Source organism: Marmota flaviventris, chromosome 3 (genome assembly GCF_047511675.1).
Source record: "Marmota flaviventris isolate mMarFla1 chromosome 3, mMarFla1.hap1, whole genome shotgun sequence".
Lineage (NCBI taxonomy): Eukaryota > Metazoa > Chordata > Mammalia > Rodentia > Sciuridae > Marmota > Marmota flaviventris.
Genome location: NC_092500.1, coordinates 124,897,123 through 124,921,141, shown reverse-complemented (window position 1 = coordinate 124,921,141; position 24,019 = coordinate 124,897,123). Strand labels below are relative to the sequence as shown.

At 41.9% G+C, this 24,019-nt stretch overlaps 1 protein-coding gene and 1 non-coding gene across 3 annotated transcripts in view; both read left to right on the top strand.

The window, feature by feature from the left end:
- Window positions 1-24,019, top strand: part of Lpcat3 (lysophosphatidylcholine acyltransferase 3) — a 52,407-nt gene that overhangs the window by 19,799 nt on the left and 8,589 nt on the right. For both annotated transcript variants that reach the window (XM_071610369.1, XM_027951267.2), the window contains exons 2-9: window positions 18,740-18,847; window positions 20,298-20,404; window positions 20,941-21,034; window positions 21,202-21,239; window positions 21,667-21,845; window positions 22,656-22,764; window positions 23,539-23,625; window positions 23,721-23,887. In XM_071610369.1, the coding sequence (XP_071466470.1) occupies window positions 18,740-18,847; window positions 20,298-20,404; window positions 20,941-21,034; window positions 21,202-21,239; window positions 21,667-21,845; window positions 22,656-22,764; window positions 23,539-23,625; window positions 23,721-23,887 (889 nt within the window). The remainder of the gene's footprint in view (window positions 1-18,739; window positions 18,848-20,297; window positions 20,405-20,940; window positions 21,035-21,201; window positions 21,240-21,666; window positions 21,846-22,655; window positions 22,765-23,538; window positions 23,626-23,720; window positions 23,888-24,019) is intronic.
- Window positions 6,328-6,401, top strand: Trnav-cac (transfer RNA valine (anticodon CAC)). Its single transcript has one exon. It is a non-coding gene; the product is annotated as a tRNA-Val (tRNA).

Below are 24,019 nucleotides of genomic sequence, written 5' to 3'. Positions count from 1 at the left end.
CCAATACCTTTTTTTTTTGAGTCAGTCTCACTAAGTTGCCCAAGCTGGCCTCAAACTTGTGGTCCTCCTGCCCTAGCCTCTCAAGTCCCTAGTATTATGGGCATGTGCCATGACACCCAGCTGTTAGAAATTTGATTCAATGAGCAGGCAGCTATTTGATACACCCTGAATGTGGCTGTCCAAGGTTATCTAAAGGAAATTACCCATTATTTATGGTAACATTTCATAGTCTAGAAAAGTTTTGAATTTTTGGTACCAGGGATTAAACCCCAGGAGCACTGAGCCACATTCTCAGTCCTTTAAAAAAAAAAAAAAATATATATATATATATATATATATATATATATATTTTTTTTTTTTTTTTTTTTTTTTTTTTTTTTTTGAGACCAGGTCTTGCTAAATTGCTGAGGTTGGCTTTGAACTTGTGATCCTCCTGACTCAGTCTCCTACACTTCTGGGATTATTGGTGTGAGCTAACACACCCAGCATAAAAGTTTTCATTATCTGAGTTGAATTTCAGTCACTTCACTTTAAGAAAATAACTGACGATCTAAACTGTGTCTTAAGAGATGAGGTAAGAGTCAGATAGGTAGCCTGGGTTGTGGGCACAGTCACATTCGGGGTGTATCAAATAGCTGCCTGCTCGTTGAATCAAATTTCTAACAGCTGGGTGTCATGGCACATGCCCATAATACTAAGGACTTGGGAGGCTTGTTGTGGGCAGGAGGACCACAAGTTTGAGGCCATTACTGATGCCAGGAAAGAAATGAGAGGCTGGGCACAGTGGCACACACCTGTAATCTCAGTGGCCCGGGAGGCTGAGGCAGGAGGATTGCCAGTTCAAAGTCAGCTTCAGCAAAAGCAAGGCACTAAGCCACCTTGTGAGACCCTGTCTAAATAAAATAACAAAATAGGACTGGGGATGTGGCTCAGTTGCCAAGTGCCCCTGAGTTCAGTCCCCAGTACCCCACCTCACCCCCAAAAAAAGAAATGAGTAGAAAAGAAGCAGTAAATGAGACCATGATTCTAGGAGACAATGAAGGGAATAACAAAATTGTACAGTAGTGATAAGCAGCAACAACGAACAAGGGTGGGTAGGGAGAAATAGACAGGAAAAAAGAGTCTGAGCAAATTGAAGACAAAGGAAATAATGTACTAAGTGGTTAAGGTGTGGACTCAGAGATGAGACCCAGGGGTTAGAATCCAGCTTCATCACTTACTAGCTGATTAGCACAGACAGGTTGGATAACTGCTTTGATTTGTTTCCTTATTCATAAAGTGAAGACAATATCGCTTATTTACTTCACATAGTTATTGTGAGGGTTAAGTACAATGATGTGTATCAAGTTTTTAATTCACTCACATGACATATCATAAGTGCTCAGTAAATGGTGGTTGCTACTGTTGATGATAATAGTTGTTATTGTTACTATTGAAAAGAAAGAAAGGAAGAAGCAACAAGAAAGAACATAAAGGAAGCTCTCAAAATAAGATTGGTTCAGGTAGAATTCAGCTGATTGGGTAAGAAGGAAGAGAGGGGTGGGACATCTATCTCCAAATCTGATTTGTTTATTTTATTATAGATAAGTTCCTTACTGGCTAAATTGTTTGAAATTTTTTTTTTCTGTAAAACTGGTAAAATGGATGTATCATATTTGTCCTCCAGCTTCTGTTGATTTCCATAGTTTGAGCAACTCAGGTTTAGACTGATAGGCATGCATAATTGGCAGTTATTTTGAAATATACAGTTTTTATTTATATATGTTTGGTGCTGGGATTGAATCCAGGGTACTCTAACACTGAGCCATGTCCCTAGCCCTTTTTTATTAATTTTGAGGTTGGGTTCCACTAAATTGCCAGAGCTGTACTCTAGTTTGTGATCCTCCTGCCTCAGCCTCCCAAGTAGCTGGGATTACAGGTGGCCACTTCTGGTTTCAGTAGCATTTACAGAGAGAACTGCTCTGGTTGAGTGATTCCCTGGGGGTGGGCTGTTTTCCTCCAAAATAATGTCTGTTTGTAAAATTTAATGATGTTTTGCTTTTTCTAACTCTCCTTTCCTCCCGTAACATTTGATGTCATTAAACTCTTTTTCCCAGCTGAAATATTCTTCCTTCCTCACAGACTGTCTTGATTTACCTGCTGGTTTCCTATTTTATCTCAGATCTTAGCCTCCCCTCCCCCACCCTTCCACACTGAGACTTGAACATAGTCCCTCTCAACTGGCACTCTATCACTGAGTTATATCTCCAGCCCTTTTTATTATATTTCGAGATAGGGTCTCACTAACTTGCCCTGGTTAGCGTGGAACTTGCAATCCTCCTGCAGGCCTGGGATTACACAGTGGCTGGATTACAGGCATGTACCACTACCCCTGTCTTATCTCAACCTCTATTTTTGAGATTCTGGGGAATTGAACCCAGGGCCTAGTGCATGCTAGGCAAGCACTCTCCATTGAGTCACATCCTCACCTTCAGTCTGCTTCCATTCCCTTAAATACTGTTGTTTTCCAAGACTCAGCCCTAAGTCTGCCCTTCTTTTCTAGTATGTCTATGTGAGAGCTTATCTTCTTTCCAGGCTTCAGCTATCTCCAGCAGCAGCACACCAGAGCAGAACAATCTCTCTGTCCTGTCAGTGGTATCACCTTCTTGCTAACCATGATATCATGAGACTTGGCACCTTGAGATGGGGCCCTGTCACTGGGATACCAGTGCCCAATGGTACACAGACTTTCCAGGAGATACACAGACATGGAGAGTTGTAAGAAAAGCAATTCCAAGGGGTGGGGTTGTGGTTCAGCGGTAGAGCACTCGCCTAGCATGTATGAGGCCCTGGGTTCGATCCTCAGCACAGAAAGGCGAGTGACTCACCCAAGACAGAGATTCAACCAAGAGATTTTATTGGGGGGTTGCCCGAAGGAGAGGAGAAGGGCAGAAAGAGAGAAGGAAAGGGTAGAGAGAGGAGAGAAAGAAGAGGAAGAGGGCAGAGGACAGAGAGAAGAGAGCGTGTGCTTACAAGCTTTGGCTTAAGAAAGGTTGCGTAGGGGACATAGTGGGTGCTATTGGCAGGGTGACTCATTAGACTCTTTTTCCCAGCTGAAATATTCTTCCTTCCTCACAGACTGTCCAGGGACACTGTGTCATATGGGGATTGGTCGAGGAAACCTTTGAATTTGATGTTCTTGGCTTGGAGCCCTTTGGAGAGGAGAGGGAGGGTAAGGGATTCCATGATGTTCTCCAAGAAGGGGGAGTCTCTCACACACCCAACAAGCACCACATAAAAATAAATAAATAAAAACAAAGGTATTGTGTCCAACTACAACTAAATAAATAAATAAATATTTTTTAAAAAAGAAAAGAAATTTCAGGTTGTCAACCTCCATCTGTGCTTTTTCTAAAATTGGTATGGTATGCTTGAGGCTATGTCTATACCATGAGACATCATCTTTCCTAATTTTTTTTTATAATCATCCTTTTAAAAAAAAGGACTGGCCTCTTAATGTAAGCCTGTTATCCCAGCAACTTGGGAGGCTGAGGCAGGAGGATTACAAGTTCAAGACCAACCTCAGCAATTTAGCAAGATCCTGTCTCAAAAAAAGTTTTTAAAAGGACTGGGGATGTAGCTCAGTGGTAGAGAGCCCCTGGGTTCAGTCCCCAGTACTGAAGAAGAAAAAGAGAGAGCAAAAGGAAGGAAAAAAAGAGGGAGCTCCTGGGTATGAGCTCAGTGATAAAGCACTTGCCTCACATGTAGAAGACCTTGGAGGTCTTGGGTTCAATCTGCAATGCATAAAAAATTGAGTGGGGCATGATAGGTTGTCCCATGGTATAGAAATTTGACAGGACAGCTGGCCAATGGCACAGGCCTATAATCCCAGCTGTTTGGGAGACTGGTACAGGATTACAAATTCAAGGCAAGCCTGGGCAATTTAGTGAGACGCTGTGTCAAAATTAAAAGGATCAGGGATATAGCTCAGTGAGTGATAAAGCATTTACCTAGCTTCAATCCTGAGCTCCACTGCCCACCATACCCCCCACACACACACACCCAAAAAAAAAACCTGGCCTATTTGGTTGTTTTCTCTCAAATCCTGATTCTGGGATGGTCAAATAAATAGTTTCATTTGGGCTGATAACATGGAACTTTTATTTCTTTAGTTTTTTTCTCTTTCTTTGGTATTGGAGTTTGAACTCAGGTGTACTCTATCACTGGGCCATATCCCAAGCCCTTTTATTATTTATTTTTAATGTTTTTAAACAACATCTTTATTTTGTTTATTTTTATGTGGTGCTGAGGGTCGAACCCAGTGCCTCACATGTGAGAGGCAAGTGATCTGCCACTGAGCCACAACCCCAGCCCTTATTTTTAAATTTTGAGACAAGGTCTCATTAAGCTGCTGAGGTTGACCTTGATCTTGTGAGCCTCTTGCCCCAGTCTCCTGAGTTGCTGAGATTACAGGCATATGCCACCACACCCAGGTCTTTTATTTTGAGACATGTCTTATTGAGTTTCCCAGGCTGGCCTGGAATTTGTAATCCTCCTGCCTCAGCCTCCCAAGTAGCTGAGATTACAGGCATATATCTCTGTGGCTGATAACACAGAACTTAAGCAGGAGTAATTTTCAGCTAGGTCTGTTGAGGCCCACTGTAGGAGTTTAGTCCAAAATAATGGCTTCCTGTAATTCTTATTTAACAGATTGCATGGCAGATATTCACCATATACTTAAAACACATTTTCAACAGGACTTGGTAGCACATACTTATAAATCCCAGTGACTCAAAGAGGCTGAGTCAGGAGAATTGCAAGTTTGAGGCCAGCCTCAGAAATTTAGGGAGACCCTACCTCAAAAAATAATTAGAGCTGGAGGTGTAGCTCAGTGGTAAAGCACCCCCAGATTCAATCCCAGTACTAAAAAGATTAAATAAGTTAAATGAAAATTAAAAGCACATCCTCAATAGACTAGCACACATGCAGCCAGGCAAGGTGATACATTCTGTAATCTCTGCTTCTTGAGGGGCAAAGTAGGAGGATCCCAAGCTAAAGACCAACCAGGAAGTTTAGCAAGACCCTGTCTCAAAATAAAATATAAAAAGGGCTGGGGAATGTAGCTCAGTGGCAGAGCATCTGGATTCAGTCCCTGGCATTGTGAAAACAAAATCAAAGCACATGCACCCACACACGTACATCATTTGCTGTTGTTTAAACTTAAAAATTTTAGGTGGCATCATTTTAAAAGTGCTGGGATCAAAGATTCAATCCCAAGCATCAAAAATAAAGTGAGAGAAAGATAATAGTCACAATTCTTTTAGCAGCTATACCACCAAAAATGTTTGAAGACTCTGTGTTAATAGTTTAACCATCTTTGATGTGTCCTCTTCCCTCAGAACCTATCAATCCTCTTGATTTTTTTTTTTTTATCAATTTCAGACACTACCTGGTTTTCCAAACTTTCCTATTCATTCCTATTGCACTATTTTCCCCCTGTTTTAATTAGCCCTATCTCTTGGAATGAATATCCCATGCTCTTTCCTACCTCCATGTCTTTGTGGCATTATTCTCCTCCCTAGGAATGTCTTTGCTTCTTTCTTTATTTGAATTTTACTCATCCTGACTACTCTGGTTGAAGCTGATCTCTCTTCTCTAATTCTACAACATTGTCTATTTCATACAATAGCACTTGCCATAGAACATCATATTTTATACATTTTTAATCTCTAAGAAGCAAGTTCCTTAACAGTAAAAGCACCTCTTAACAGTTCTGCCATATTCCTCTTAATGCCTAGTGCAATGCTAACCACATAATAGATGCTTAATAAATATTTTATTGACCCAGAATATAGAGCATTCATTCACTCTCTTTGATTGTTTCATCAGTTCAACAAATATTTTGGGGGTCTAGGAATGATGCTAGGCACTAGGGTACAATAGAAAACAAAATAGACAACAATCCCTGTTTGCAAAGACTGATAAATAAAATATATAGTATGTTAAGTAGCAATAAATATTGAGGAGAAAAATAAAGCATGGTAGAACAGGGAATGTTTGTTGATGGGAAGGTTGCAGGGGTGGGGAGTAGTTGTTGTATGCAATTTTTGTTGTTGTTGTATGCAATTTTAGATAAGCCAGTCAGGGAAGACCTCAATGTTAAGGTGATGTTTATTGACGATCTGAAATGCTTATTTGTAGACAAGCGCATTCTAGGCAGGGAACCCATTCATGTGAAGACTCTAAGGTTGGCCCTGCCTAATATTCTAGGAAAGGAGAGCTTTGTGGCTAGAGCAGAATGATGAAGGTCAGAGAAAAGATGAGTCACAGAAAAGTGGGTCAAGGGGCTGGGGATGTAGCTCAGTTGGTAGAGTGCTTGCCTCACAGGCACAAGGCCCTGGGTTCGATTCCCAGCACCACAAAAAAAGAAAAGTGGGACAGGGAGAAGAGTTGACAGATCAATCCTGTAGGTTCTGGTAGTTTGGTTTGGAATTGAACCCAGGGGCACTTTACCAGTTCTAGCCCTTTTTATTTTAATTTGAGACAGGGTCTCAGTAGGTTGCCCAGGCTGGCCTAGAACTTGCGATCCTCTTGCCTCAGCCTTCAGAATCACTGAAGTCACAGACAAGCATCACCACACCTAGCAGCTTTAATGTAGATAGTACATTTATAATTTAGAGAGGGTTCCCAGCAAGCTATAACCAATATCCTTATAAAATAAATATGATACAAATCTTCAGAAACACTGATGTAAAGGAAATCCCTTAGTCATTTTGTCATTAGAAGAGGTGAGAGCAATTCCTAGAAAAGGGGTCCTCAACTCCAGTACTAGTGGGGTCCTTAATGGAAAAGAATTAATGTAATGGAAAAGAATTTCAGCACATTGTCATTCAGAGACTCATAAATTTATTAAGGAAAGCAGATAAATATTCAAAGGAGAATGAGGACTATCTCAAGAGTGAGATGTGCTTTTGGGATCTTGGGCTCTTTTAAAGGACTTGGTGAGGGGTGGGTATGAGAAGCTATATGGGGATGACAGCAGTCTGGTGATCACAAGACAGTTTAGTATGATCATTCTCAGGACCCCTAGGCTGATGTGGCATCCATTATCCAATCAGTAGGTAATGCTGGAAATCATAGATTTCTTAAAATATTGTATCTCTTTGCTTAATCTAGTTATTAGTAGGCTGATTAACAGTACACAAGGTATTATTTTATAAGTGGATGAATTTATAGTAACTAAGATTTACAGATTTCTCAGAAATTTAGGAATGACAGACCTGGAAGAGAGACTGCTTTGGGGAGTGACAGGCCTGAAAAAGTATGTGAAGCTTTAAATTAAAACTATACTTCCTTAAGCTGGGCGCAGTAGAGCATACCTGTCATCCCAGTGACTCGGGAGGCTGAGGCAGGAGGATCACGAGTTCAAAGCCAGCCTCAGCAATGATGAGGCGCTAAGCAACTCATTGAGACCCTGTCTCTAAAATAAAATACAAAAAAGGGCTGAGGATGTGGACGGGGGTTGTGGTTCAGCTGTAGAGTGCTCGTCTGGCACATGCGAAGCACTGGGTTCGATCCTCAGCACCACATAAAAACAAATAAAATAAAGGCATTGTGTCCAACTACAACTGAAAAAAAATTTTTTTTTAAGGGCTGGGGTTGTGACCCAGTGGTCAAGTGCCCCTGAGTTCAAACTCTGGAACCAAATATATACACACACACACACACACACACACACACACACATACATACACACATACATACACACACTTGTTTTTCCTTTTGTCTCCTTTCTATATGTCTTTTATGTCTTCTGTCCTATTTCAATTTGATTGTTACACTGTATGAAAAGTAGATTCAGAAGCTCTGATAGGCACTTGCCCCAGCATTTTTCAGAGAAAGCTGTTCTACCACCCTCTGGCCTTATGTGAATGTGTATAGATATAATTTAGTGAACACGTAGAATATTTTAGGCACATTTTGATAACTACTGTATATGCATTTTACCTCCTTTAGTCCCTAAAACAACTCATTGAGGAAACTGATGCTCAAGATGAAACAGCTATTGTCAATAACTATTGGTTAATCAACCAAAAAATAAAGTATGTGGGATAATACCTTATGGAAGATCCAAAGATGTATGTATGTATGTGCATATGAATGTTGGAGGCCATTAGGAAAAGGGTTACAAACATATGAATTTTTTAATTTTAATTTTTTAATTTTTTGGTACTAGGGATTGAACCTGGAGGCCCTTTACTGAGCTATATCCCCAGTCCTGTCTATTTTTTATTTTGACACAGAGTCTTGCTAATTTGCTGTGGTTGGCCTCAAACTTGAAATCCTCCTATGTCAGCCTCCCATGTTGCTGAGATCTATAGGTGTACACCTCCATGCCCAGCTTAAAAATTTTAATACAAAACAAAAATGTGAGGAATGATTTGTGAAATGAGAATTTTAGGCCTATATGCCAGGTACTTAAGTCATAAGTCCATAATACACTGAGTCATGAGTTTGTTGTGTTCCAAGGTAGCCCTACAGAAGGAGACACTTGAACTTGGTTTTGAAGAATAGCTAGGACCTGGGGCTGGGGTTGTGGCTCAAGTGGTAGAGCGCTCGCCTAACATGTACATGTGAGGCGCTGGGTTTGATCCTCGGCACCACATAAAAATAAAATAAAGATATTTTGTCCACCTAAAACTAAAAAATAAATATTAAAAAGAATAGCTAGGACCTTACTTAGTAGAGGGTTCTTAGGGAAATTATTATACCTAAAGGAACTGGTATGAGCTAAGATGGAGACATAAAACATGTAATATGTGTTTGGGCAAAAAAAGGCAAATCAGTTTTAACTGAAGCAGAAAAATGGAAGCTTTAACTAGAAATGTAGTTTAGAAAATAGGAATTCCTAAACTAGGAATTGGGACTTGGTGAGTAGTCTGTTGGGAGCCATTGCCGGATTCTAAGAAAGAGTTGAAAGTTTATTCTAGTGTAGGATTACAGGAGTATGTGGTTGCAGACAGAGGTCAGAGGGTCATTATAAGAGTTTCAGGGTGAGGTACTTGAGGTAGCATTGAAAAAGGGGGATGGGGATAGTGATACTGATAGTGAGAGACCTGGGAAAGGAGGTATCAAAGGATTTGATGATCAGCTACAGGGAACCAAGGAAAGGCAAGATGCAAAGACAGCTTCAAGTATTTGAATGTGGTTGTGTACCTGGAGAATGGTAACACCATTAATTTTAATAATGCTAAAAGAAGACCAATTTAAAGAGAAAGTCATCCTTTAGTTACATAGGATTTGAGCTGGTATGAAATATTATACTAAAAATATCCAGCAAGGGAACAGGAAACATGGAACAGAAATTTGAGTAGTTAGGACTAGCTTGTCTTTGGCATAAAGATTATATTAAGTTACATGAGCATAGGTGGTGTTTCCAAAGTTGCAGAGAGTCCTCTTGGAGGTCAGCTGTATTTAAGAGCCAGAAGAAAGCCTTCAGTGAAACAAAAAGATAAGTGGGTTCAATCTACACAAACTATAGTCAGCCAACCCATGCCAGTCAAAGCAAGCATAGAAAATAAGAGTAAATGTTCAGGAACTTTTATAGCAATTTGACATTACTGCCACAGCCACATGGATGACTTTGTATTTTATAAAAGGTTTGGTCCACAGTGGATGGGAAATTTAAAAACTGGTCTAGATGAGAAGTACTGGGTTACAGGAAAAAGTTAGAAGACCTACTCCTAGGCATGTACCCAAGAGAATGCAAAAGATAGGTTCACTTAAAAACTTATACACAGTCGGGCATGGTGGCACATCCCTGTAATAGCATCCACTCCAGAAGCCAAGGCAGGAGGATAGCAAGTTGTAGGTCAGTCTGGGAGACTTAATGGGACCCTATTTCAAAATTTAAAAAAAAAATTAAAACAGCTGAAGATGTAGCTCAGTGGTAGAGAACCCCTGGGTTTCAATCCCTAATACCAGGAGGAAAAAAAAAAAAAAGGAAGAAAGAAAAAGTAAAGAATCAGAAGGTTGTATATCTCAAACCAATGAAAAAGAAGTTCTCAAATAAAACAGAGCAATTGAAACTAGGAAGGAAGAAAAGGACTGCATTATAAGAAGAAGAAAAACAAAACAAAACCATCAGTGACTGCCAAAGTATTACCCACACAATCTTAAAGTTACCTGAATCATTGAGTACATGTTGTTTTAATCTTCCAATTGAAGAAACAGGAAATATGCATAAAGCAGATCTTTGTCCTGGTGGAGAATAGTGGCTCTCTGGAGGAAACACTTGGGCAATAACTTGAGTTATATTCTGGTTTAGCAGCTTCTTTTTTCATGGGCTACCAGTTTTACTTGAAAGAATAACTGACAACCTAGTTATTTGGACTTAACATTTGGCAGACAGTCTCTTGAAATTTTTCATTTCAAGGAAAACAACTGACAATGTTTATAGCCAATGATAAAATTCAAGCTTTCAAGTAAAAATTCGAATTTTAGAAAAATGCGTTCACTACTATCATGAGCTTGACCGTTTCCCAATATGTGGACTTTTCTGCTTAAATCAATGGTGATATGAAGGAATGTGTATTTCTTATACTATAGTCTAATGAAGTATATTAATATTTGAAGATCTGCCTGACTCAGTGAGCCCATATTTTCTAGCTGACCAATGTCTGATGTTATAGAATCATGCTTGGGCTATAGACCCATTCAAAACTCAAGAGAGACGTGGGTTTTTTGTTTTGTTTTGTTTTTAAACCTTTTTATTTAGAGACGAGGGTATTACTCTGTTGCCCTGGGCTGATTTCAAACTGCTTCCTCAGCCTCTGGAGTAGCTAGGACTATAAGCGTGCACCACCTTTGCAGGCATCAGTGGATAGCAATGTGAAAAGTTCCTTGATATGGTTTCACATTCCACATTACAACTAACGTTTAAGAAACTATTACTTTTTGATTTTCATATAGTATCAAAGGAAAATATCCACTTTTGGTTTTGTGGTGGTGTTGTTGTTTTGGGGGTTTTTGTACTGGAGATTGAACCCAGGGCACTATATCACTGAGCCACATCCCCAGCCCTTTTTATTTATTTATTTATCTATCCATCTATCTATCTATTTTTATTTATTTATTTTTGTAGTTGGGGATGGACAGCATCCCTTTATATTATTTATTTTTTGTTTTGTTTTTTTATGTGGTGCTAAGGATCAAACCCAGTGCCTCACACAAGCCAGGTAATCGCTCTGCCACTGAGCCACAAATCCAGCCCTATTTTTTATTTTGAAGTAGGTTCTCCCTAAGTAGCATAGGGCCTTGCTAAGTTGCTAAGGCTGGCCTTGAACTTTGCGATTTATAAGTGTGCACCAGAGCATAAAAGTGGTCCTGAGCCCAAAAAGTTTGAAAACTACCACTGTATGCTAGGATGTCACATTAGTCCTTTATAGTGTCTATCAAAGTAGTCTTTTTTATAAAACTGATATCAACATCTGGCTCAGTGAACAACTTCTCCCTCGCACTTGTCAAAACATGCTTATTTTCTTTAACCAAGGTTGAATGGGACTAAGATATATTCCTTCAAAGCCCAGAAATAGATGTGTAGGCTGAAAGAAAAAAGAAATTTACCTGTTAAATAATACATTCCTTTTCGTTCAAGTGAAGCCTTACGACTTTAGGATTATTAAGTAATTTCCCAACTGTTGTACAGAAAATAGTTACCTTCATTTATAATCGATCCTGGTCCCAAATGCAAACAGCACATGGAACTATGTAAACCTCCAGTGACTGGAGAACACAAGTGAATTCATTCCATGTGCTTGACTGCAGCCCCTGGAGAGGACCACATTAAATGTGTCTCAACAGCCTACCTTAAAGAGCATAGCATCTCAAATGTCCTAATGTTTGCTCTTGGGGAGTCCCATTCTAATAGGTGATCCTTAGCTTAGGGCATACTTTAGTTCATCATTCCATCTGTTAATGAGTTTGTAAAGACCCTCAGCAAAGAGGAAAAAAAAAAAAAAAGCCAGGTATGGTGAGGCACACCTATAATCCCAGCTCTTTGGGAGGCTGAGGCGAAGGAACACAAATTTGAGGCCAATCTGGGCAGTTTAGTGAGACCCTGTCTCAAAATAGAATCAAGGGCTGAGATTGTAGCTCCAGTGATAGAGCATCCTGTATTCAATCCCCAGTACTCGCGAATGAGAAAGAGTGCCAGCATGTTCTTGAAAACCTCTGGACCAGCTATATAAAACCCATTTGGTACAATTAAAGAAAGGACAGCCACCCTCAAATTCCAAGCTGAGAATTTTATTCTTGCTAAGAGGGGGAAAAAAAATTGCAGCCTTGCATTAGAGTTTTAGGAAGGTGCTGCTTCTTTACCCTGGCTGCACATAGAATCACTTGTGGCACTTTTTTTTTTTTTTTTTTTTTTGACAATTTACTTGTTATTACCATTTTATTATAAAGGATACAATTCAGAGCAGGGCATGGTGTCATATGCCTGTAGTCCCAGTTACTCCAGAAGTGGTGGCAGAAGGATCACTTGAGCTCATAAGTTCAAAACAACCCTAGTCAACATAGCAAGATCCTATCTCAAAAAATTAAAGTAATAATTGTTTAAAAGGACAGGAATTGGGGCTGGAACTGTGGCTCAGGGGTGGAACGCTTGCCTTACACATATGAGGCACTGGGTTTGATCCTCAGCACCACATAAAAAATAAATGAGTAAGGAAAGATATTTAAAAAAAAAAAAAAGGACAGGAATTTTTTACAACTCGGGAATCATCATATGGAAGAGATGCACAGGGCAACAGGAGGGGGGAAGGGGCACAGAACTTGCTTGTCCTCTCTGGGAAATCTTTCTACCAGCACCTCCATGTCTTCACCAACCTGGAACTTGTGGCACTTTTTAAAAGTACAGGTCCTTTTCCGCTCAAACCTCCTGAGTCAGATTCTGATGAGTAGGTGGGTGAGTGAGGAGGCGCTTTGGTGGCTTTTTTATGATTCTATAGGTGACTATAGCCACTATATAAAGCACTGGTTCCCACAAAAATGCATTAAGACTCAGAAACAGCTTGCAGGACACCACCCTCCCTAAAAACAGCAGGCGCCAGGCGCTCAAGCCTGCTAAGCAGAGTGGCAGCCAAGAGCAAGCAAGCTTTGGTATTTATACACTCAGGGGACCCAGGATATCACAGCAATTCATTTGTGTTCCTTCCTTCTCCTTTGCAGCTTCCTTCCAGGCTTTGCCCTTCTGTTAGGGTCTTAATCTTGGTAACCTGGCCTGCTGCATTTATTGTATCGTCCTCCCAGTTCATCCATCTTATTATCATGTGTTTGCTGGTGCGCCTCTATGGGTCAGAACAAACAGGATCTCTTTTTTTTTTCCCCCATTGGGGATTGAACTCAGGGGTGCCTAATCACAGAACCACATCCCCAGCCCCCAGCCCTTTTTATTTTTGAGACAGTGAGATAGGGGTCTTGCTAAGTTGCTGAGGCTAGCTTTGAACTTGCAGTTCTCCTGCCTCAGCCTCCTGAGTCACTGAGATTACAGGTATGCACCACAACACCTGGCCAAACAAGGTCTTTGAGTGGCCAGAACTGATGTTACCAGGCCCATTTATAAGTCTACTGCGGAAAGCACTTAAGGCCCTGGCTCTTGTCTTACATCTCTTTTTTTAATCCAGTTAAACAAAGTTTCTAAGGCCTGCAGTAAATTAGAAACAGGAGAAGGATCAGCACACACCTATAATCCCAGTGGCTTAGGACGCTGAGCCAGGAGGACTGCAGATTCAAAGCCAGCCTCAGCAATTTAGTGAGGCCCTAAGCAGTTTCAACCCTATCTCACAATAAAATGTAAAAAGGGTTGGGGATGTGGCTCAGTTGTTAAGCATCCCTGGGTTCAATTCACAGTACCAAAAAAAGAAAGAAAGAAAGGAAAAGGAGGGGCAGAGGAAGTAGCTCAGTGGTAGAAGCACTTGCCTGGCATACAAGGCCCTGGGTTCAATTCCCAGCAACAAAAAAAGGGAACTATTCTTGCAGACTCACTGAAAGTTCAAGAAGTGACTTATTGAACCCACAATAGCAAGGAAAGGGACAGAAAAGCTGTAAGAAATGAATGCATGAACTCAGAATCCAGGATGGTGTAGAATTAGAGTAAACAGATTCCTACAACCTCAAAGGTTAAAAAGCCATGGTGACTCTACTTGGGAATAGAAATGACCCAGATCTACAAGAAAATGTTAAATCATATTCAGCTCAACGGGACAGAGTAACATGATTGCATCTTTTAGTTTTCAAGCATTCCATATAATTAGAGATTTTAGTGGCCGAGTATGATGGTGCATACCTATAATCCCAACTACTCAGGAGGCTGAGGCCAGAGAATCAAAAGTTTGAGGCCAGCAAGGCACAGTGGTGCCCACCTATAATTCCAGCAGCTTGGGAAATTGAGACAGGAGGATTGCAAGGCCAAAGCCAGCCTCAGCAACTTAGCAAAGCCCTAAGCAACTCAGTGAGACCCTGTCTCTAAATAAAATAGAAAATAGGGCTGGGGATGTGGCTCCGTGGTTGAGTGCCCCAGGGTTCTATCCCTAGTACCAAAAAAAAGGAAAAATTTTTGAGGCTAGTCTGGACAAATTAGGGAGACCTTATATCAAAATAAAAATAAAAATTAAAAAAGCTGGGGGTGTATTCAGTAGTAGAGTAATGTCTGGGTTCCATCCCTAGTATTGCAAAAAAACAAAAATATATAATACATATAATGTACAAAATATGTGTTGAATATTGATGTTACTGAAAAGGCTTTTAGTCAATAGCAGGCTGCTAGTAGTTAAGTTTTGAGAAGAGTCAAAAATTATATGCAGGGGGATAGGGATGTGGCCTAGTGTCTATCATCCTTAAGGTCCTAGCACTGGAAAGAAAAAAAGGCTTATGCACATTTTCTTCTGGGAGGTGGGGTGTTGAGTCCCCCAATCCCCCCAATGTTCAAGGGCCTACTATATTTGTATGAAGCTATAAACTTGATAAAGGACCTAGCCTATTATGGGAGCAGAAGAGAACACCAGTAAATTCTGGCACCAAGATCAAATGGTAATATACTGTTATGTGGGGGCTGAGGTTATGGCTCAGTGGTAAAGTGCTCACCTAGCATGCACAAGGCACTGGGTTTGATCCTCAGCATCACATAAATGTAAAATAAAGGTATTTTGTCCACCTAAAACTAAAAAATATTTTAAAAATATATACTGTTATGTGAAAAAAATATGTGTACAAGCTCATAAGTTTTAAAAAAGTACAGTGGAAAAAGATTAGGGCTGGGGTTGTGGCTCAGTGGTAGAGTGCTTGCCTCACATGTGTGAAGCACTGGGTTCAATTCTTAGCACCGCATATAAATAAATGAATAAAGTAAAGGTCTGTCAACACTAAAATATATTTTTAAAACAAGACTAAAAGGATATAAGCCAAAATATAACATTATTATCCATTTACTTAACTGTTTACACATAAATGAGCACTTTCTTTCTGTATGACACTTCTAAACACTGCAGAGTTAACCAAACTCAAAACAAACTGTATTGCTGTTGATAAACAAATTGCAGTTTATAATTTAAAAGCAAGAATTGCAGCAATTGTGAACCACAACCAACTCAAGAATACTAATTATGCAGTGACAGGAAAGGTAAGGTGTCCTTCCAGAAAACAGTAGGGAGATTCTGGTTCTTCAAAATGCACTAGAGCAGTAGGAATGTTGGCAAGCATGTCAGCCAGACTTTTTCATAGAACATTGAAGGTGAATCTGCAGTAAAACCACAAGATACACTTTATTTTAGTTTAAGAATCCCAAATGTATCGATGCTTTTTAATTTAGTAAGCAACCTCTGGCCCTGAATAATCAGTACATGGCCCATCAGGAGATGCCCTGTAGTTTGCACGTGGCCCTTGAACTGTACTATGAATCACAGCTTTCAAAGACATTTTTCTAGTATACCTAAGCAGAGTTATAACTTGGTTGGTGCCCAGATTGTAGAATGTGAGGAACATCTGTCTACAGGTGCTATCCCAGATTGTAGCCCAGTATCAATTTATGTTTACCCTCTTGATAATCTGATAACATGCTAACAGGACAGATCACAAAGTGTAAAATAATATTTCTAGGGCATAGGTGAGCATTGATTCCTTGTATCTCTTTTTTTTTTTTTTTTTTTAGTGGTTAGGTAGACACATTGCCCTTCGTTTTATTTTTTTTATGTGGTACTGAGGATCAAACCCAGGGCCTTGCACACGCTAGGCGAGCACTCCACCGCTAAGCCACAACCCCAGTCCCCATGCCTGGCCTTTATATCATTCATATCATTGAAAATTGAATAAAGAGCTAGGTGCAGTGGCACACACCTATAATCTCAGCTACTTGGGAGGCTGAAGCAAAAAAATTCCAAGTTTAAGGCCATCTTGGGCAATTTAGTGAGACCCTATCTAAAATAAAATTTTTAAAGTCTGGGGATTGGGACTGTGCCGGGGTTAATCCCTTCCCCCACCAAACAGCAGGAGTCACCTCCAGGAAAACTGGAGCTGCTACTGGAGGAATCTTTGCCAGTTTCTCATAGCTCTGGAATCCTGCCTGAAAGCCTGAGGTCCTTGGCCCTCAGGGAGAATCCGAAGATGTAGGCACAGAGGCCCTGACCCCTCACATCTAGGATAGTTTACATACTGCCACCAGCCAAGAGAGGCACCAACCCAGCTCCATGGAGCCCTGGATGGAGCTCCTGAGTCCATTTGAGGATATGCCTGGTACAGAGATGAGTCAGTCTGACATGGGGTAGACTGGTGGGGATTCTCAGGTGTCATCAAGTCTCTGCAGTCAGCAAAGTTGCCCTGATAGAGAACTCAAGGGAGTTGAGTCCTCCAAGCAGACCAGAGGCCCCTTCATCCCTGAATGCTATTTCTGATGAGGGTCCACCTGGCTCTGAACCCCCTAGGAGATGGCCACCTGATCCCCATGATGGGGACACCAAGGAACTGCCCCTGGAGCAGCCTCTACCATGTAGCCCCATAGGCACAGAACAATTGCAGCACATGGACTGAGGGTCAGAGCTTGGCCTCTAGCCATCCCATCAACCTGGCCCTGCAATCTAGTTTGGCTCTCGTGACAAGGACCCAGACCAACACATAGTGGTAGGAGACAGTTTAAAATCAGAGAAGGAACTAACAGCATCAGTCACTGTGGCCATTCTGATATCCCAAAATCAGGAGCTTCTCCCCAGTGCTTCTGCCTCAGCTGAACCACAATCCCAGAGCCTGGGTTCTGGACACTGTGGCCATTTCTTAGGCTAGCACCTATATTCTCATGTCTTCTATGGCAGCCCCGTGCCTCCCAGTTCCCAGGTCTCTGGAGGGGGCCATGGACTCTAAATTACATCCCAAAAAGGAGGCTTCCGCTCTGGGACACCCTTACAGAACCCCAGTCCTTCCCTCAAGTACTGCTCTCTGGAGTAGCAAGCACTCAAGGGGCCAGATTCTGGATTTCAACACTGCAAGTAACAGAACTGGAGAAGTTGATGGCTTCTTTTCCTCTACTCTCCAGCTTTCTGCCCCAACCCTTTACCTGACCCACCTTTGCTTCAGGTATGCCAGGATCTGCCATCCCCTTCAGATTTTTACTCTGCTCCTCTGTAGCCTGGTGGCCAAAGTGGCTTCCTCAGGGGCCCCTGCATAGCAGATGCTTTTACCTATTATAGATTCATAGCTGCTTGTGGTGAATTTTGGCCCCCTGCCACCAGCACCATCTCCTGCCCCATCTCTACCCCCTTTCCCTGTTACTTCTGGGCACTATTCTGCAACCTCCCAGCCTGGCTGTGTGGCCTCCACCTGCTAGACCCTTCCCTACTAGCTTGGGGCAAGCAGAGCTGCACCCAGTAGAACTAAAGCCTTTCCAGAATTACTAGAAGCTAAGCAGCAGCCTTGGAGGATCTGGGTTGTCTTGCACTTCCCCACCTGGAAGGTCCTTATCTGGTCTCAATTCCTATCTCAAGGCCATCCCTTCCACCTATAGTGGAGTATTCCACACCCAGCACTTTGACCTTTACCCTCAAGCCTCGGTACTGGATGTCAAAACCTTGGGAACAGACAGGGCCACCTTCCTTAGAAGGGCCTTCCAGAAGAGCAGAAGAGCCTTGGTTCCAAAGGGACAAGGATCCTGAATTGCCTCCACCCTGTTGAGGGAGTTCCCCTTCCCCCCACGCCACCCTCTGGGGCTTGTAAATACATTATAAAATATAAAGGGGATGGGTGGGTGGGGATGGATTATAGGGCTGGAGCCTCACTCCCCCTCCTCCCCTTCTTCTGGTCCCCTATTCCTGGTGCTATTTGTTTAAAAAGAATATTAAAAGATAAATAAAAATAAAAAGTGCTAGAGCACTTGCTTGTCATGTGCAAAGCTCTGGGTTTGATCCAAGCACACATATACAAAAAAAAAAATTCAATTTAGAGAAAATTCCCAGCAATAATAATAGGTTATAAATAAAACCTAGTCCTAGGATCCAAATCTGTATTACCTCGATAAAAAAATCAGTATGTTTACTTCTAAATTTTATTTACAAAACAACTTTGGAATCATTAAGGTACTGTTATCCTCCTCTCTGTTGAATCCATATAATATATGTGGGGTTTTGTTTTTGTTCTTGTTTTCTCTGTTCTGGACTGAGCTTCAAGCTGATAAATGGCACCACGCATGAGTAACCTTGTTATCTTTCTCCCCATCTAGGGTACCCCTTGGCTTTGTTTTATCGACATTACCTTTTCTTCAAGGACAGCTACCTCATTCATCTCTTCCATGCCTTTACAGGCCTCTCAATTGCTTATTTTAACTTTGGTAAGTAAACCAAGTTAGCAGTGACCCTGTGATTAGAAGGATGCTGGGAAGGAACAGACTTGAACAAAATTTCCTTGAGAGAATTTGATGGTTTGGGAAGTTTTAATTAATGCTCTGCTTGCAAAGAGAGGGTTATATGGAAAGAGCTCAGCTTAACTTTTCCTTTTTTCCCCTTTTTATGTACATTCCTCTGTCAGGTAAAAACATCTTGAAAAATAATGTGTTGGGGCTGAGGTTGTGGCTCAGTGGAGTAGAATGCTTGCCTAGCATGCTTGAGGCACTGAGTTCAATCCTCAGCACCACATAAATGTAAAATAAAGATATGTGTCCACTTAAAACTAAAAATAAATATTAAAAAAAAGAAAAGGAATGTGTTAAGCAAAGCAATTAAAAATTATACATGTATGAAAATGTCACATGGTATCCCAGAAGCATGTAAAATATTTACATTTTTCTATATTGATTTAAAAAATAAATTCAGAGACAGGTTTGGAACACACCTGTAATTCCAGATACTTGGGAGGCTGAGGCAGGAAGATAGCAAGTTGGAAGCTAGCCTCAGCAATTTAACAAAACCATAAGCAACTTAGTGAGACCCCATCTCAAAATAAAAAAGATAAAAAGGGCTGGCAATATTTCTTAGTGCCAGAGCTCCCCTGGGTTCAATCCCTAGTACCACAAAAAAATAAATATATAAATTTAGGGCTAGGAATGTACCTCAGCAGTAGAGCACTTGCTTAGCATGCACAAGTTCCTGGTTCATTCTCCGGCACTGTAGAAATAAATTTAAATAATAAGTACAAGCATTTTGATGGTAGCTTGCCTGACCCTATCAACAGAGAAGTATCAGTTTCTCTGCTATGGCTATAACTGAGTGACAGATCCAAGCATACCCCCTCAGAATGATCCCTCCATTCAAACATACAGAAATACCATAAACACCTTGATAATCCCAATGTTTACACAACTAATTTTCATCCCCTTCCACCAAAACCACAGATTATTCTTTTTTTTTTTTTTTTTTTAGAGAGAGAGAGAATTTTAATTTTAATATTTATTTTTTAGTTATCGGCGGACACAACATCTTTGTTTGTATGTGATGCTGAGGATCGAACCCGGGCCGCACGCATGCCATGCGAGCGCGCTACCGCTTGAGCCACATCCCCAGCCCCAAGATTATTCTTTAAAAAAAAAAAAAAAATTCAGCCCTGGGGATATAGCTCAGTGGCGGAGCACTTGCCTAGCATATGTGAGGCACTGGGCTTGATCCTGAGCACCACATAAAGATGAAACAAAACAAAGGCATGCTGTCCATCCACAACTACAAAAAAAAATAATAATAATATTCCTAATACCACAGTGTTTTCTTTTGATATCTTTTTGTGGTTGAAAATCCTCAGAAGAGTTTAAATATAAAAAACCAAGCTAAAATTCTGTTCTCTACATCTAGGATACCAGTTCTACCACTCTTTGCTATGTGTTATACTTCAGTTCCTCATCCTTCGACTTATGGGCCGCACCAGGACTGCTGTCCTCACTACCTTTTGCTTGCAAATGGTAAGCATCTTTCTCTTAGCATCTCAGGTCACAACTGAGGCAGAAGGGAGGTAGGAGACTATGGTGTAGAAAAGGCAGTGGATTAAGAGATCTCATTTCCAACCCCTCCTTCCAATACTCAGCAGTCTGACTTTTGGTCATGCTATGACTGGGCCCAGGTGTTTCATATGCAGATCATAATGCTAACTCCTGCCGTGCCTCAAAGAAGGTGCACCAGCTAATCCTTTGCACAAGACTATGGAATTGAATTTCATTGGTTCTCATCAGGATTAGCCTGGCAGTCTATGAGGGAAGTTTTCTAAAGGCAAGGAAGAACACCAATTTAGAATGAGCTAAGGAAGCTAAGCATCTCAGTTCTTGTCTCAGTTTAGCCCTTATTTTGCTAATAATCCTTGAGCACATCTCTTCCCATTATAGGCTCAGTGTCTCCATTTGTAAAAAACTCCTTAAAGCTTCTAATGAGGGATTCCAGAATGAGGAGAAAGTAAAGGAAAACATAGTAGTGATGGTAGAATAAATACTTGGTTCTCTCCTAGGCCTACCTTCTTGCTGGATATTATTACACAGCCACAGGCAACTATGACATCAAGTGGACAATGCCACATTGTGTCCTGACTTTGAAGCTGATTGGTAAGTGGTTGAGCATTGCCTTCCTCCTTCCAGCTGGGCCCTACCCCCCTCAGACCAAAACCTTACTGGTACTTTCCCATTACACTCCTGGCTGCACTCAGTCCACAGGCCACATCCTCACATTGTCCTCTCCCTCTACTCTACCCACCCCTTCTCTCTCTGCTCAGGTTTGGCTGTTGACTACTTTGACGGAGGGAGAAATCAGGTAAGTACCAATTCCTCTGCAGAGAGGTTAAGCATTTAACCAGAGGGAAGGAGGAAGGCTATTGTTACCAAAAGACTGGACCCAAATACCAGGGGCAGAGCCTCTCCCTCATTCCCCAGCCTGTGTGATATCCATTTCAGATAGCTCTGAGCAAGAATCAACAACTCTAACTTGCTCAGGATCCAGCTCCTGCACAAAGTCCAGAGATCAGTGCCAACAAGGCATTTGTCAAAGCAGCAACAGCCAACAGTTGCTGAGCTACCCCACACATATTCATTTCCACATGAAGCAACTCTTTTCCATCCCCCAAGGAGAAGGCAAGCTGAAGAACCCCAGATAGTGGGGCATAGGGGTGGGGGACACTCAAACTGGCTCTTGTGGGGAGATTCGAGGCTATCCTGAACCATGCATTCTCTTCTCGGCATAGAATTCCTTGTCCTCTGAGCAACAGAAATATGCCATACGGGGTGTCCCCTCCCTGCTGGAAGTTGCTGGTTTCTCCTACTTCTATGGGGCCTTCTTGGTAGGGCCCCAGTTCTCAATGAACCACTACATGAAGCTGGTGCAGGGGCAGCTGACTGACATACCAGGGAAGATGCCAAACAGGTAACTGCCCCTCCTGGTCAAGACTTCTGTGTAGGTGTCTCACCCAACAGTCACTTCTGAAATGACTTTCCTGAAGGCCAGCCCCAGCTGCATTCTCCAGCCTGTCCTAGCACACAGAGCCATGTCACACAGACCTGGACTTTCACACCAGGCACTCTACCTGCCCATTGTCCTAGTGGGCACTTTTCTACCCAGGTTACTTCTAGCCATCCATGCTGAACTTGTAGCACAGACATAAACATTCATTTTTATGCCACAGGATTTTGTCTGAACCAGTCACATTCCTGCCTTTAAAGCCTGTTTTCTCATTTAAAGGGAAAAAAGACAAGAGAATGTTAAATACATAAAAGTATATATGAATATATATCAGAAGAAAATTTAAAAGTCACCAGAATTCCTTCACTGAGAACTTGTCTAACATGAGTTTCAGTATCAGTTCAACCAAAATAGGAAGGAACAAGTTGGAATTTGTTGGTGATTATTATTCTCTACATGAGATTGTCAGTCCCAGTGTACATTGAGAACCCTGGTAAGAACCTGAGCTCAATAGCATCCCTGAAGGGTTAAACACTACAAGACTTACCCACACTGCTCCCCCACTGCCCTTACCATCCTGTGACTTACAGGTTTGTGGGTACCATTCCTCATAACCAACCACTCGGGGGAGATCTCTTTCCCGGAAACAGTACCAACTTTGGAAGCAGAGCTCCTCGTGTCATTTTTACCCTGAAACACTCTTCTGAGTAACTGAGGGTCACAGGGTGAAGGGCTTTGACTGTGCCCTCTGTGACCCAGCTCATTCCTTTCCAGCACCATACCTGCTCTCAAGCGCCTGAGTCTTGGTCTTGTCTACCTGGTCGGCTACACCCTGCTCAGTCCCCACATCACAGAAGACTATCTCCTCACTGAAGACTATGAAGTGAGTGGTTGTTAACACAGCAGCACTGCCACTGCCTCCCAGATAGAAAGTGGACAGGCAAGGACCCCTGTAGATAGCAAAGAAGTAGGTGATGCCATCTACAAAATGCATATTGATTTTGCTCTAGATCTGTGAGAATTGGTGTCAGTACCAGCCGGGCCAGGACATGTTCATCAGCCTTCGCTGAATGACCTTCGTGGGCACATGGCTGTGCCAGGTGCACTTTAGCACCCCTTTCCTCCCCCTAAAGTGGCTCTTAGCTTGCTCTGTTATGTCCAAGTTCCTCCCTGAAGTGCAGCAGCTGCTGATCCTCCAGCCTATTTTCTTCTCTTGACTGACAGACTTGGGCCCTTCTAGGGAATTCAGAAACCAAGGGAGAGGGGAATGCTGGCTTTGTTCCTGCCCAGTTGAAAGGCTTGTAGCAGTTTCATATCCATTCTGGGTAGGTTTCTCCTTAAACTAACATGAAATGTGGATATGTAAGGTCCCTTAGTACTTATTGTTTCAGACAGTACCTTGTGAAGGCAGGCAGCCAGTAGAAGAGTTAGGGACAGAGCTGTTTTCTGGGACTCCTCAGGGAAGATGAGAGATGTTTGCTGGACTCTCCTGCCTATTCCCTCTATCCTGTTATAAAGGCAGTTAGGCCAGACTGTCCAGGCCCATCTGACAGATTTTGACAGGTATGAAGTAACCAGATACAGATTGGAAAAGGAAGAGCACTAAGGGGAACATGCCCATGTACTATCTCTAACACATGTGTTCTCTTTCCTCAAGAACCACCCTTTCTGGTTCCGCTGCATGTACATGCTGGTCTGGGGCAAGTTTGTGCTTTACAAATACGTCACCTGTTGGCTGGTCACAGTAAGTAGGAAAGATGAAAAAGGGTCATATTTAGACAAGCTGTGGGGGCTGGTAGGGCAGGAGTGGAGAGAATCTTGAGCTGTGCCTCCCCTCAGGAAGGAGTATGCATTTTGACCGGGCTGGGCTTCAATGGCTTTGAAGAAAATGGAAAAGCAAAGTGGGATGCCTGTGCTAACATGAAGGTGTGGCTCTTCGAGACAAATCCCCGCTTCACTGGCACCATCGCCTCTTTCAACATCAACACCAATGCCTGGGTAGCCCGGTAAGCAATTGGAGAAGAGCCCTAGACCTGAACTCCTTCCTTCTGCTGCTTTCCCGCACTGGAAGGCAGAGATATATGATGCCTCCTCTGTCCATCTTTCCCACTTAGGTAGACTGTCCATTTTTTTCTTTT